At 35.9% G+C, this 15,989-nt stretch overlaps 1 protein-coding gene across 47 annotated transcripts in view; it reads left to right on the plus strand.

Annotated features, from left to right (window-relative positions):
• The window catches only part of LOC105486221 (calcium/calmodulin dependent protein kinase II delta), a 310,220-nt gene that overhangs the window by 85,913 nt on the left and 208,318 nt on the right, over positions 1 to 15,989 (plus strand). For all 47 annotated transcript variants that reach the window (XM_071093114.1, XM_071093115.1, XM_024794219.2 and 44 more), the window contains one exon: positions 15,079 to 15,138. Coding sequence is in view for 45 of the 47 variants with exons in the window: in XM_024794219.2 (XP_024649987.1) it covers positions 15,079 to 15,138 (60 nt within the window). In the remaining 2 variants the exon portion in view is untranslated. The remainder of the gene's footprint in view (positions 1 to 15,078; positions 15,139 to 15,989) is intronic.

A 15,989-nucleotide genomic window follows, 5' to 3' on the forward strand; every position in this document is an offset into this window, starting at 1 on the left:
GCCCTCATGAAGAAATGAAGACCCAAAGAAACAATTAGAATGAATCAGTTATAGACTGAATTGAACAAAGAATAGTAAGTTGTGAAAAAGCAACAAAATTATATGAAGAGGCTTAAGAGACAAGAGCCATTTTAGCAAGGTCTGTACAGAATTTTCTTTGGCTCAAATTTCCATCCTTGATGATAAGAATATTGGTTTCCTTCTGGTATAGGGAGAGGACCTTTCAGAGTTCCCGCTTTTAAGAAACAGAAAGGAGGCCAGAATGATCTTCTACCTGCTGTTTTTCAAGTACCTTTAATTCATAATAGTCATTATGCCAGAATGGTATATTTTTAACTTCTTCAATGGCACATTTGAGGAACTCAAAGAAGTCTAGCATGACTGAGTCAAAGAGTGCATGGAGTTGTGTGGAGCAAAGTAAATAAAGAGACTTATGGATTAGGAACAGTGGAGGAGTCAGTGGACTGGTATTCCTGATAATTTGAACAAAAAGTCACTCTGGGAGACACTGAATAATCTAGAAAATGGGCATTTTATAATCAGCGACTGTGATTTTTAACTCCCTGATTCTGGAGGAGGATGGCCAAGTTTCAAGGAATGATTGCAAGAGTGGTGACTGAAATCGAGTGGAAATGAAGACCACTGGAGACAGGGAGGTCAAGAAACTGAGAGGCTCAGTGTTAGACCAGTTATCCTTGCGTCTGTTGAAATAGCTCAGAATGTTGGCAGATTTTTCAGTGAACTAGAAGACTGGATAGATGCCAAGTCTTTAATACATAGAGTAGGTTGAATGGTAGTGGGGAAAGGTTGAATGGTAGTGGGGAAAGAGAACCACTTGGTGCGCTTAGTAAACTAGTAAACATTTCATAAGATTTGAATGGTTTGTATGATAGAGATAAAGTTTCTTGATTTTCGATGTTATATTTTCCCAATCGTTCATTTTATTTTGGGCATTATACAGATATATCAAAATCTGAACTAAAGGAGTTTCCTCATCTGGCTTGCATATTCCAAGATGATAGGAATTGTGTCATAATCACTTGTATAGAAGCTATACAGATCTTGGCCTACCCAAAGACAAGGCCTACCTTGGCCTACCACTGGTAGCTCTGAATGAATAAAGCATAGTGATAAATTACAAATGAAGGAAATATGTAGCTCTTTTATATGGAAGGTGTTATCGTTTTTAATTTTATGCACATGTGCAAATTTTGTAAACTTTACATGGAATTTTACCTCTCTGACTACAATTACCTTTGCATCTACATTAATTAGATAGTAGTCACATGTTTTTTAATTTTCTTTCAGAGATGAACTTTTTAATCAGAATAATTACTTTCCGTGATTCCGTGGGAACTTTACCATTTATACCAACTTTTTGTGGAACCAATGAGTTAGATCCTTTTGACAGAAATTGCAGAGGGGCATTCTCTGATATGATGGGGATACATCTTGACTGGAACGGATCTTCCCCTGTCTGCACCTCCATTCATGTTTGTAAACTTTTATCATTCTCCATTTGTTTATCTGGCTGGCGAGCAATCTCTCTGTACCAATACTTGCCTAAGGGATTTAACCAGCTTATGAAAGTGTATAAGTTATGATTTTAAAGATGAAAGCAATATGTTATATATATATGCCTAGGAAAAGACTGGCAATACACTCATCAAAATGGAAATAGTGGTATATCTAGGTAGTGGAGTAGTTTTACATCATATTTATTTCTTTAAGCTGAAATATACATGTTTTTCAGTGAGAATCTATCACGTTTTACAATGAGATTTTTAAAACCAATGTTAAGGTGAAAGGAAAGGGTAAAACAAAGGTAGGGGAAAAGTCAGGAATTAGGCTATATGAAAAGAAAAATAGTTTATTTTTCTATTGTGTAGAAGATAGGTGAGTTGTCAAAGATGGAATATGCATGCATGGATGTTAGCAGTATGTTTGATTCTACTGCAAGAATCTAATGCATGATGCTCTCTTCAGAGGCTTCTGGTCACAGTCCCTTGTTTCCAGGTCACTTGGCAGAATTCCTAGAGTCTCAAGTTTTAAGGAGCAAATAGTAGAAATTCCTCCTGAGTGCCTCTGTTGCTTATTCTCTTGGGGGAAGTAGTCATTGATTTCTGTTAACTGTGATACAAAAAACCCACTAAGCACATAGGGCTTCCCTTGCCACCTCCTTTCCATCTGTTAGGAAGCCTTCTTTAAGCTCTGAGAATATCTGTGGATTAACACAAGTCAGAAATTGTTTTCAGTATCACTCTGCAGACAGACATTTAGCAGGTGGGCAGTAGGTCTGTTAATTTCACATGGGAGAGGAAATTAACTGTCCAGCCTGGACAGGTTTTTGTCTGCCAGCTTTAAAGTTGGTCACATAGAGGAATCTTCCTCTTTCAGAATGTAGAAGGAACCACAGCCAATTTAAGTGGCATTTAATATGCTTCCTTGTAAACTGTGGGCTTCAAGCCAGGCAGAGTTGCAGTAAGCTCTTGCTTTAGACCTGACCCACTTGTAATGCCATGGAAATGCCAAATACGTGTTCTAAATGATGCAGTACTTACCTGAGGCAGAGCATTCTAGGTAAAAGGTAAGTGTTCCTTCCCAATGAATGACGAAAGATGACATCTAGAATGATGATTAATTAAGAATACCACTCTGTTCAGTCTGGGGAATTTTATTCTGCATTTCAGATGTATCATAATTTCAATATCAGAATCAGTAAGATGATACACTCCTGAAGTGTAGGTTATCTAGACAAATTTTAGGTGATTGTAAAAAAAATATGCAAGCATATTTAACAACTGCTTTAGTATAACCTACCTAGATTTTTCATCCTAGCTCTGCTTCCAAAGGGAATTGGACATGGAACTGTGAAAGCAGAGGTATGTGATGTAAAGGCAATGGTATTCAGTAAATTCAGACACTAGATGATTATATATTTGTTACATATTTATAATATATGGCTATTTTATTAAAATACTGTAATCAGAATTCTAACCATCTAGCTTTAGTGGGATGCAAGTGGGAACTACTTTATTCCTCTTCCCACAGAATATATTTATTTCAGCCATTTAAGAAGTCTTGGTTAGATCTCAGAGCTTTGCCGTGTCTTTTAGTCACAAGAACAGACTCATTTCAGGATTTTAAAAGTCCTGATCAGAGTAATCATTTAAAACTTCTTCCCTCAGGTTGGGCCTGTTTGAGGCTTGACAGCCTCTTTGGACCAGGGGGTGTGTGGTACTGACACTCTTTGTCACCTGACTTCCTCTCCCACTCACTGGCTGCCCTCAGGGCCCTTTAGAGAAGAGTTGTAAGGAACTGGGCAAGTCTGAGTCACTGGTGCAGTTCCAACCTGCACTGCTACCCTCTGTTAGATGTATGATTGCTGACTGTCTCTTTGGATAATTCCTTTTAGGGACCCCTGGGTATAGTTCCTCTGATGATAGTCATGCCACCCCTGGCTAGATGTTTTTAGCTGTCTTTGCAGCTCCTGGGTTTCTGGCATTACACCCCTCTTTTGGGATTACATTGCCTTGCCAGGTGGTCCTTTTGGGCATTGTCCCTTGTGAGATCATTCCCCCTGTGGGCCTGTATCCTGTCCATGGGAAAGGTGCATCTTTTTCTTGCCATTGATGGAAGCATAGCCTGATCACAACAGGGTACTCCGGGCTTTGCAATTCCAGGACAGCTAGCCAGCCACAATTTCCTGCCTTTAAAGTCAGATTTAAAGTAGGTAGTAGTTATTTTCCTCTAACTCCAGGAGATGCATTTTTTCAAATATTTCTCTCAGAGACACTCATTCCCTTCCAATTTGGTACCCTTGAGTAAGCTCTTTTGTGGTGTGAAGTAGGAGGTAGTACAGAACGTTCTGACCACTCTATCCAGAGTAGTCCTCTCTGGGGGTCTCGTTACTTTCTCTTGTAGAGCTGAAAGCAAGCAGTGGGCTTATGATGACAGAATGGCTTCAGATGAACCCGTGGCAAGTTCCGATTTGGCACTTGTATCTGATAATTATTTTGTTTTTAGCCTTCAAGGTTTCAACTAAAACAGAAGATTTCATTTGTTTTATATTTTTTAATTGATATGTCATAGTTTTACATATTTTTGAGGTACATGGGATACACAATTTCTTTTTAAATATCCTGACTCAGTAGTATTTTTTTTTTCCATTTAGGTGGCTGCATTAAACCTCATTTATGTGTGTGTTTGTGTGTATGTATGTATAGGAAATAAAAGCATTCACAACTGTGGTAAACAAGGAATAAATAATTAAATTAATTTTATTTATTTTTAAATTATTTATTTATTTAATTTAATTAATAGAATTAAAATATATAGATGCAAGACTTTAAGTGTCTTACACTTTTTAACTTGGGGATTGTAGTTCAATAAATGATAACTTCATTTTCTTTCTTCAATTCAAAGGATATTCTTATAATTGCTAGTTTAATTATTAGTTTGCAAGTACTTAGACCATAATATGTTACTTCATCTTCCAAAACAGCTATCAGTTCCCTTGTGTTTGCTTAATAAAATATTAATTACAAATATGTTAAGTAGCATGTCTGATATAAGGACTTTTTCCTTTACAAATAAATACATAGTATCTCAAACTTAGAGTGTCTTAATAGGATAGAGAGGAATAAATATAGTTTTACACACGTGTAAGATTTGCTTTTTTGCCATTCCTGGCAGAGTCTGTACTGGAAGTCAATTTCTTTACCTTGACTTTCAACTTAGTGATCATTTTACTATGGTGGGTCACTCATGACTAATGTAATGTAAGATATGTATGGGATTTTAATGACTAGTTTTAGCAGTATAAATGAGTTTTTATTCACTTAAAGAAGAAAGTTAATATTATAAATTATCTCAGGTATTTTAATATGCAAGTCTTTTTATGTTTACAGTTTAAACAATACATTTTCATCTACTTTTTTTCATAAGCATAACAAGAAGCGTGCATCCAGGCTTAGCAGCACCTCACATGTATGCAATCTGGGAGGTTCTCCCTAAGGAAGAGAAAAGATTACAAATAAAAAATTAAACTCAAAAGTGAAATATATTTAGGATGAAATAGTCATAAGAAGTTATAAATTTTAAAAAGCAGAGAAATACTACAAAGCATAACAAATTCCAGAAAAATAGCAAAAACATTTTTCCTCCTCGTTTGTTCACACACTTGCAGGGTGATCTGTAGTTCAAATTCATATGCTGATACCACCCCTGGGGTGTCACATCGTTATCTCATGGCAGACTGAGAGGTGGGTGTATTTCCAAAACATCCTACACTGGGATGGCTAGCAGTAACATACCTCAACATAGAAGTGACTGCAAACCAAGTAAATATGTTTTATTAAACCTAAACTAAATGTATGTTCAGTACAGCTCAACTTCCCTTTTGTTAGATCTCAAAAATGTTTGTGCTTGCTCCAGTGTCACCCAACACAAAGAAAAGTGTGATGGAGGAAAAAGAAGAGTGGAAAGAAATAGTGATCGTAGCTGATTAATGTTAAGATATCATGTTTTGCAACTTTTGTGAAAACATATGAGCCTGTAAACATTGATGAGGTCCTTTCAGGAGTCTGTGCATATGAAGGGCCCAGAAGCCTAAGCTACTTTAGCTTCACAGTTACCTCTTAGGAGAACTCAGTCACAGAAAAATGAATAACGGCATGTTCCACATGTTTTAAAGGAACCATAAAACATCAGTGTTCTTTTCTATTTCATTCCCTTTATTCTTCTAAATTGTTATCCAAAGTTATTCTTTTATCTCTATTTTCAACGTGTTAGTATTAAACTACCTAAGGAAAATTTTCCTGTGGAAAACCATATAAATATTTGTATAGTTTTCAGTTTTTGAATAAATTTGTGTACTTAATTCTTAGGAAAAAATGCTTAAGAATAGCAAAATATGTTTATCATACCACAATAAGAAAAACAAAAGCAAAATCCCTGAAGTAAGTGTTCTCTTGTGTTACTATACAACTGCTTGTAAAAATCATTGGGGCCACTGGAAAAAGATGGTTAAGGGTGGATTCTGTTTATCTTTAGTATGCCTTGTTTCCATTCTGTGTCCTTCTAATCTCTGGATAGCCGAAACTGGAAGGATTTTAATACAAAGTGTCTCAAATGACTTAGCTCTGTTGTGCTTAAAAGTCAAAATGGAATTGTGCTGCAAATTTCTCACAAGCAAAATTACATCTAAGGAAGAGTACTATTTGATTGTAGACTGAGGGTAGAGTTAATGTATTATACAAAAATTATCTCATTAGTCCTCTATAATAGTATAATTAGAATAATTTATGTGAATTAAATTATTGATATACAATGAAAATAAAGATATAGACAAATTTAAACCTCTTTAATTCTTAATATGCACCAACTAATATCCTTATAACTTGTGATTTATATAAGGGCTTATTATTTACAATATTAACAATCGGTTGAGACATCATAGTTTTATTATTTATTTATTTATTATTGTTTTATTTTGAGACAGCGTCTTCTTGCTCTGTCACCCAGGCTGGAGTGCAGTGGCACAATCTCGGCTCACTGCAACTTTCGCCTCCCAAGTTCAAGCGATTCTCCTGCCTCAGCCTCCAGAGTAGCTGGGATTACAGGTGCACACCACCATGCCCAGCTAATTTTTGTATTTTTTTTTAGTACAGACGGGGATCACCACGTTGGCCAGGCTGGTCGCCGACTCCTGACTTTGTGATCTGCCTGCCTGGGCCTCCCAAAGTGCTGGGATTACAGGCATGAGCCACCACGCCCAGCCATAATAGTTTTAAATGGTACTTTTGACAGATGGTCATCTGTTCTATGTGAACTCGGTCTGATACCTTGTTTCCTAGTGCCATGTGGAAGTTCTGATTTCCTCCTTTGGAAAGGCCTTGACTCTGACCTACTGAATATTGCTTGCATCCTCTTTCTCCTAAAGGGACATGTCCTGGCTATCTGGCCATTCTGCATACCACTCTCCTCTTCTTATGCTTCCTGATTCACTCCTCCTGCCTAAATCCTCTGGTGACCTTCATAAGACAAGTTTTATATCTTGGAACATGCAATGAGTGGTGTAGCCATGTTAACAGAATGACAGACACACAAGCAGACAGACAGAGGCACTCTCATGAGAGGAAGACAGCAACACCATCACAGAAGGTATGATAACTGAGGGAGATCGCTAATGTCAGGTAGAGCTACGAGGGTTATAATCAGGGTTTCCTGCGCATCTCCTTCCTTGATCTTCCAAAGGAAATCTACAGTCCACCAATAGTCTCCATTCAACACCATACCTCCTCCAATGTACCCTGTTCTGCACAATTATGCTCCCACTTCCCCCCCGGCCAAGGGATAAAAGCTCAATTCAAATTCCCCTTAGCCCATCACCTAGAAGTAGTATAAGGCTTACTAAGAGGCTCTCTTGAAACTTCTATTAGATCTTAGCAGAGTATGCCCATCTCCTTCTTAATAACTATGTAGATAGTTTATATTATCAGACATTAAATAAACATTTATATGAAAATATTTTATATAAGTTAGGATTCACTATAGTTTATAATTTTAAAAGGACTACAATAAGTTGTATCTTCACTTAAATTGCAACTGAACAAGAGCCCTATAAGATGTAGATTTTGCATTACATTTTCATAATTTTGTGTAAAGCATTTTTTAAATAACAGATATAATGTTATATCTCTGAATGGATGCTATTATTGAAATGGAAGAGGGAAAATAATTTCTTCTGTAGGATAACATAAGAATGGTGCCATCAAATTTCAATATTTATTCCTTTACAGTCCTGTGAAAGAGAATATATTATACAGCAGCTCCCTCTTAAACAATTTTGTGATAAACTATTAATCAGAAGAGATATGTTTCAGATATGCAAAATGGATGAATAAAAGAGCATAGTAAGTTTGTATATAAAACTGGACAATTTTATTTATTTACAAATTTTACACTCAGACAAATAATAGTTTTTTTCTATGTTTTTTTTTAGATGTTTAGCATATACTGTAAAACTGAATAATTTTGAGTTTTTGTCCATATTTTACTGTATTGAATTTGTCTCTTTCTGACCATAGATACCAGTGGTTCTCTCACTATTTCTGTTATCAGTGGCCTCGAGGGCGTCATCATATGATTTTATGAAAAACAGTTATTTTTGTAATGTATTAGGATACATGTAAAATAAATAATTTTTGATGGAGTTAATGTAATTTTTAATATATCTTTTAGGAATTTAGTTCTTTTAAAGTTGGACACATTTTAGGCAATAATAATGATAATAATGTTGATAATACAATTTTTTGAGGACCTCTTTTGTTCCAGATACAGTGCCTGGTGCTAGGTATTTTATGCCCGTGTTATGTAAGGAACTTTGGAAAGGTCGAGTAACTTGGACACCTAGCTAGTAGTCAGTGGTAGAACCAGGATAGCAATTCTTGTCCACTCCACTCTGAAGCCAGAGGTCTTTCCATTTCTCTGGCTTGTCTCTTACAATGTGTCTAGTGTTCTACAAAATTAGGGACCTTCGTTATGGGTTTTTATTCCTCTGCAGTCAGTTGAAAATTCCATTTTCCTCCATAGGTGAAACTGCAGAAAGAAGGTAAAATGAAGTAGAGGCTTGGTTCTTTTTTCACGTATTTTTTTTTTTTTTTTTTTTTTTTTTTTTTTTCAAATGATGGGGTGGAGCTTCTCCACAAGGCAGCCATGGTTTCCAGTCCATATAGAATCAAGGTTGGACTCATAATTGATAATCTACATTTATATGAGCTTCCTGCACAGAATAGACTTTCAAAAGGTTTCACGTCTAAGTTAAGATACAGAGACTTTCATTCTAAATTAAGATGTAGGAGTTTTCAGCATCTGTATCTAATTCTACTTCACCATGAAAAGAACATCATCTTATATAGTTGTAGGATCTTACTGATTCTTCCAGGGCATTGTGGGCAGCAGAAGGACTGGTCCCTAATGTCAAAAAGATTCTACGTCAAATAGTTAAAAATTCAAATTTATGACACAATGGCATAGCATAGTTTTGTAATATTTAATTATGAATTTTTAAAACTTTTTGTTAAATGGATATGACAGCTTTAAATTTATATACATCCTGTTCAGGTTTTGTAGTGAAATGGCTCTTTCCTTAGCTCCTTCTACTTTGCAGTCTGTTTTTAAATGTGACCTACTTAAATGGATAGATTCTGTATTCTTTCTAGAGGAATGCCTCATTTAGTGAGACACAATTTCTCTAACAAGAAAAATGCATTCAGAATGTAATTCCAAAGCCTGCAGGAAAAAGGCCTCTGAGTAGCTACATTATAGCGCTCCAGAATCCATGCACTAAAAAGTGCGTCTTTCTTTTAAGAGAGGATCTCTAGGTTCTCACTTCCAGGTTATTTATTTATTATATTTATTTATGTATATTTATAAATATTTATTATTTATTTATTTATTATATTTTTATGCTTTTCTTTTCTCTGGTTCTCCATTCACAGCAATTGTGAAAAAAGAAGGGGCATTCGTCCTTCATTCATTTATTCAGTCAACAAACATTTATTGAATGCCTATTGTGTGTACCTGAAACTGTTTTATGTACTGGAGACATTGACAGCACTAACAGCTGACAGCAAAAACTCATGAAGGGATTAAAAAAAAAAAAAAAAAACACGTAATAAGCGGATACAACAGTATAAAAGTTGAAATAGTTTAGGTACATTTAGTTTTATCTTCCCCCATTCTGAGAATGAGTAGCCAGCCAGGTTTCTTCCAGAGGGGCAAATACAATGTCTCTTACTTGAGACTGTAGTTTCTTGTAAATGAAACAAATGTGAAAAATTTCAAAATCGAGTTGGGCTGGTTGTCATAAGGAAGCCAGGGAGGCAGGATTAACTTGCCCTCAAAAACAGATCTGAGGCATTGACCTCAAACTGGAGCATAAGGCCAGGAAATGTCAGGACTAAGGAGATAAGAATAGGGAACACAGCAGCTCAGCAGCTTAACCTGACAAGCCGAAAGGCCAGTAGGGTAAAAATTAGTGGTAGAGCTGGATTTTAAACATTCAGTTTTTCATGCGCCCATGGGCAACTCCTCTGTAATTTTGATATAAGATTATTTTGGGAGTGAGATTCTGTTTGTGAGGAGGGGGAGTAGAAGAGTTAAACCTTCTTGGCCATGGCAAACTCAGGCCTTCCTTAGGTTTTATGCTTATATTTGTGTGTGTGTGCCTGCATGTGCATGTCTGTGCATGCGCATATGTGTGTGTGTGCATGCGTGTGTATTTGTTAGAAGGGGCAGTAACTGACCAGTTATGACAGAAGGCAACCCCTCCTTTTGTCCAAACCCCTCCCTTGGCACTTGGTAGGTGGTGCAGGTACCTGTGGGTTTTCACACCTCTGTAGCCTCTGAGTACTTCACTGGATTACAGCAGAGTAATAATTAATGCTAATAATGAGCACTCAGTGGTGTCAAAAAAGATGAAATTCTTTTATATATGTCATTCATGTAAGAAAGCAATGACTGTTAGATCTTCCCCCAACCGCCTAATGAGGTTAATATTTTAATACTTGGGTACTTGGAGGAGTAAATAAGTACTTTTGAAATTTGCTTATTGGTAAGAGCTTATTCCCTGATATTGCCAGAGTAGATATATTGTTGCTTTATATAGCTTTAGTGATATTTCTATTGCTGTGTGAAAGTGAATCAGGGTAGCACTTTAATTTACATTTGTGATCAGGAGTATTATTTTACATAAAGATTAAAATTTGTTTTGGAACAGGAGTCAAGAATTTACTTCATTAGGTCTGAATTCACATTTTCCACCTCATTTGAAATAAAATATTTTGTAAGTTAAAACATATCTTAGCTGGGAAGTAATATTATAACAACATTTCACCAAAATTCTCAAGAAATGTTTTAAAATACAGAAGTCTTTCTACTGGTAATATTATTCCCCCACTGACTTCATGTCAAAACCAAATGATGATGTATTTTCCTTAAGGCATTGTTTATATGGCAGGTCTTCAACCATATATTACTAACAGTATGTACCTTATCAGACCTGATGAGATTACAGCCTGAAGAGTTATATTTGATTCATACAAGAGTGTGGACTTGAGCTTCAAAGGAATAATGAAGCCAAACTATTATAGTTCAAATACTTTAATAAATATTAAATGATAAATAAGGCTGGTTCCACACTAGCTTCAGGGCCTGTGGATAATAAAAGAAAATCTTCAAATGGTGCCAAACAGTATTATGGCTGTCTTGCCTTTTATAATCTGTCTTTACTGCTCACCACTGTAGTTGTCAGAGCTGGGAATGATGAGGTAGGATGTATAATTTTTGTTGCTGACGGAATTAAAAGTAAAGGAGACTTTAAAAGTAATCCATCTCTTTAGCAGGATAAATACAGAAATGTGCTTTTTGGTAATACTGTAATAGGTATTTAATCACTCCTCACCTACCTACTCTCTCTGAAAGTCAAGTTGTGAACTTCATGTTAAATGTGAAACATACCAGGTGATATCCATTTTCATTATTGTTAATTTCTGGTTTTAATGGAAACTAGAATTTAGTTATATCATCGTGTTTGGGATGTCAAAACATGTTCCAGTGGGAGAGTGCAGAATGCCTATGATTCATAGAAGATCACTAAGTTATGTGATTATATGGAAGAAAAAGTAAGTGAAGCTGCTTTTCAGAGAAAGCCCATCAGTACTATTGTTATAAAGTCTACTGTGGGCTGAGCATGGTGGCTCATGCCCATAACCCCAGCATTTTGGGAGGCCGAGGCGGGTGGATCACCTGAGGTCAGGAGTTTGAGACCAGGCTGGCCAACATGGTGAAACCACATCTCTACCAAAAGTACAAAAGTTAGCTGGGCATGGTGGTAGGCACCTGCAATCCCAGCTACTTGGGAAGCTAAAGCAGGAGAATTGCTTGAACCCGGGAGGCAGAGGTTGCAGTGAACCGAGATTGCGCCATTGCATTCCTGCCTGGTCGACAAGAGCTAAACTCTGTCTCAAAAAACAAACAAACAAACAAACAAACAAACAAACAAAAAACTGTGGCAGACAAATTCTAAGATGCCCTAATAATCCTTCCTCCTGTTGTTCATGCCCTTATACATTGAAATTGGGCCAGCCTAGGTTTTTTTTCCCCAACCAATTGAATATGGAAAACATGATGGGATATCACTTCTGTGATTAGGCTAAATAAGATAGTGACCTTCCCTTTTGCTTACCATACTCTTCCCTTTGGTGACTTTGATGAAACATGTTGCCATTTTGGCACATGCAAGGAACTGAGGGCATCCTCCAGCCAATGGCCAGGTAGGAACTGAGACCCTCACGTCAACAAGTCTTGTAGGAACTGAGTACTGCCAACAATTATGCCAGCTTGGAAGGAGATCCTTCCTCAGTCAAGACTTTAGATGACACCCCAGCCATGGCTGACACCTCGATTGCAGCCTGCTGAGAGACCCTAAAGCAAAGGGCTCGGTTAAGCTACGGCCAGGTTCCTGACCCACAGAAACTGTGAGATTATACATGTGTGTTGTTTTAAGCTCCTAAGTTTGAGGTGTTGGACACATAGCAATAGAAAACTGATACATTAGATGTATTAGTTTGATACGGCTACCACAACAAAGTACCACAGACTAAGTGGCTTAAATAAGCAGTTGTGAAAATTTATTTTCTCACAGTTCTGGAGGCTCAGAAGTCTAAGATGAAGGTGTCAGAAGCATTGATTTCTTCTGAGACTTTTCTCCTTGCCTCGTAGATGCCTGTCTTATCCCTGTGTCTTCACAGGATCTTCTTTCTGCGCATGTCATGCACTAGTTCCCCTTTCATATATAGACACCAGTCATATTAGATTACAGGCCACAATAATGACCGCATTTCAACTCAGTCACCTCTTTAAACATTCCATCTCCAAATACAGTCACATTCTCTGGGATCTGGAGATTAGGATGGCTTCATATGAATTTTATGAGGAAACAACGGTTAAGCCCACGACGATAAACTATATAAAGTTTTATAATTATACTTATAGCAAAAACTCTGTAGAACTTACTGTCTGTAAAGATCTTTTGCTTCCTTTTTATTCTTTATTTTAATATAATTATATATTTTTCGGATGATTTATATATATAAAAAATCACATAGTTTAGCACATATATTTGCATATCCCTGTCTCCATAACAAAATTCGAATCTCTGTAAGCATATGTCTTTCATATACTTTATTATTATTATTATTATTATTTTTAGACAGAGCCTCCCTCTGTCACCCAGGCTAGAATGCAGCGCACGTTCTCGGCTCACTGCAACGTCCATCTCCCCGGTTCAAGTGATTCTCCTGCCTCTGCCTCCTGAGTAGCTGGGATTACAGGTGCCCACCACCACACCTGGCTAATTTTTGTATTTTTTTTGGTAGAGATAAGATTTCACCATGTTGGCCAGGCTTGTCTTGAACTCCTGGCCTCAGGCAATCCACCTGCCTCGGCCTCCCAAAGTGCGGGGATTACAGGGGTGAGCTACTGTGCCCAGCCTCTTTGCTATACTTTAGGTGTAACACTTTGCAGTATTTATGGTATTGCTGTTAGAGGCATTTTCAAAATCTACCTTTACTTTTTGTATTTGCTTGTATACTTCTAAATAAGTTGGAAATAGCTTAAGAGTAAGGACTTGTTAAAAAGATAGGGAGTTTGAAGAATTTACATTTATTTGAAGTAGGTATAATTTTAGATAATGGTAGGTCCAGAGAATATCTGTCTTTGTATTTGGGAATCAAGATATAATGGAGATACACTGTTAGAGACTATCTAATGCTGGGCTGATTTATTAAGACACTGTGTTTTTGACACTTTGAGCTATTAATAGCACTGTACGTGTTTAAAATATTTTTTTTAATGGCCAAAAAATATCTACATTATATACAACAGTTCATTATAGCATACACCAGTGGTTCCCAAAGTGCGTCTGCAGACCCAGGGAGTGCCAAAAACTCTCTTAGGGGATCTTCAAAGTCAAAACTATTTCCAAACTAAAACCAAACATTATTTGCCTTTTATTTTAAAAAGTGTTGACATTTTTATATGTGTTGACATGTGTTGCATCATAAATGCAAAAGAAACAGAGGATGAGATTGCTGGAGGCTTTGCATTAATCAAGGCAGTGGTGTTAAACTACTGGTATTTGTATTTTAAAATAGGGATGATAATATTGCCAATATAAGAGGGTTGTTGTAAGATTTAAATCAGATATTTTGTGTATAAGTTTTCAACTAATGACCAGTATACACTGCTACCCTTATCAGCAACATGTGTTTCTACCATGTTTTTGTCTCTCTCTACCATTTATTTTGTGTTGTGATGAGTGATTTTAGTTACGTTTATGTGTATACGTACTGCCACCAAAAAATCAAAGAAGAATATTAAGATAATTCTTAAAACACAAGTTTATAGTGGTTCATGTTTCTTCAAAGAAATGGTTAGGGAAACATAGATAGGTGAAGATGAGCAAGCAATTAGGGATTTTTGGAAATCTTTGATATTAGGAAGAGCATCATAAACCTAGGAAGTTGAACCAACAATTGTAAGGAAATTGGTTAACAGAGCGTATGACTGAACAGAGAACATTCTCCATTAGGGATAAACTATAATTACCTGATTTAGCACTTCTTCCATTGGCAATTCAATTTCCATGTATGCATCCTGTGCTCTAAATCGGTATGTCTATATTGGGTTATTTAACTTGTTACAATAATATATACTTAATGTAAAAATGAGAAAGAATAGTATTGTTTTGTGCAATTTCTACTATTTTCCCCAAGTCTAAATTTAGCACTGTTCTATACTGCACTCTGTCAAACATCAAGTCAATGAAAAATAAAATTAGATTGTTGAACTATGTGCTATTCACTGAATTCTAAATTTGAACTATCATTGTTTCAAAATGAAATCAAAGGATAAGTAAATGCAAAGGCCTTATGTCATTTTGTTATGATGTTTATTGTGTTTTATTATTTTTTGCTTTATTTATTTTTGCCTTATTCTGTTTTTTTAAAACAGATCATCAGAAACTAGAAAGAGAAGCTAGAATCTGCCGTCTTTTGAAGCACCCTAATATTGGTGAGAACATATTTTTAATGTTTTTAAAATGTTAATTTAAAATTTTATGTTATGTACCACAATAAAGTGCTAATTTGATAATCTAGAATATTTATAACTTTTAAAAAATAGGTTCCTAACTTTCAATCTTGGTTACATTTGATTCCTCAAAGTTTTTCTGTGTTTGTTGTTTGTTTTTTGATGCAATCTTTGAAGTAGAAATGTGAAAAATTAAACTAAGTTTGTAGAAACAAAGATACTAAATTAATTAATGGTATATGTTTCCTGTTGCGCTGAAAGTTGACTGTATACCAACCAGTGGAAAACCTGAGTGTAATTTAAAGAATAAATAAATAAATTTAGGTAATCCCTGATTATATTAGCTTTATTTTAACCACATAATTTGGAGTCTGCTATGTTAATGAGTTCAATGTCCTTTCTGTAGAGTTGTATAAAATGAAAACAATAATCCTTTACCTAATTGGGAAAATAGTTGTGAAGGTAAAAATGAAGCAAGTATAACAATTTTTTGAAGTTATATATATATTTTTTCAAAAGTTTATGATTATGTATAAACACTTTAAAAAATAATATAAGGTCTCATTTGAATAGTGCTTTTATGTGTCTTTAAGAATTGCTCAGCTACTGCTGCTGAAGTATAGAAAGACAGGATTTATGTCATCACTTTAGTCAACTCAATTACATTCCATATTTTCTGTTAAAAGTTTACTTTAGGCCAGGTGTGGTGACTTATGCCTATAATCCCAGCACTTTGGAGGGCTGAGGCAGAAGGATCACTTGAACCCAGGAGTTCGAGACCAGCCTGGGCAATGTGACAAGACCGTATTTCTACAAACTATTGAAAAAATTAC

This window comes from Macaca nemestrina, chromosome 3 (genome assembly GCF_043159975.1).
Source record: "Macaca nemestrina isolate mMacNem1 chromosome 3, mMacNem.hap1, whole genome shotgun sequence".
Taxonomy (NCBI): Eukaryota; Metazoa; Chordata; class Mammalia; order Primates; family Cercopithecidae; genus Macaca; species Macaca nemestrina.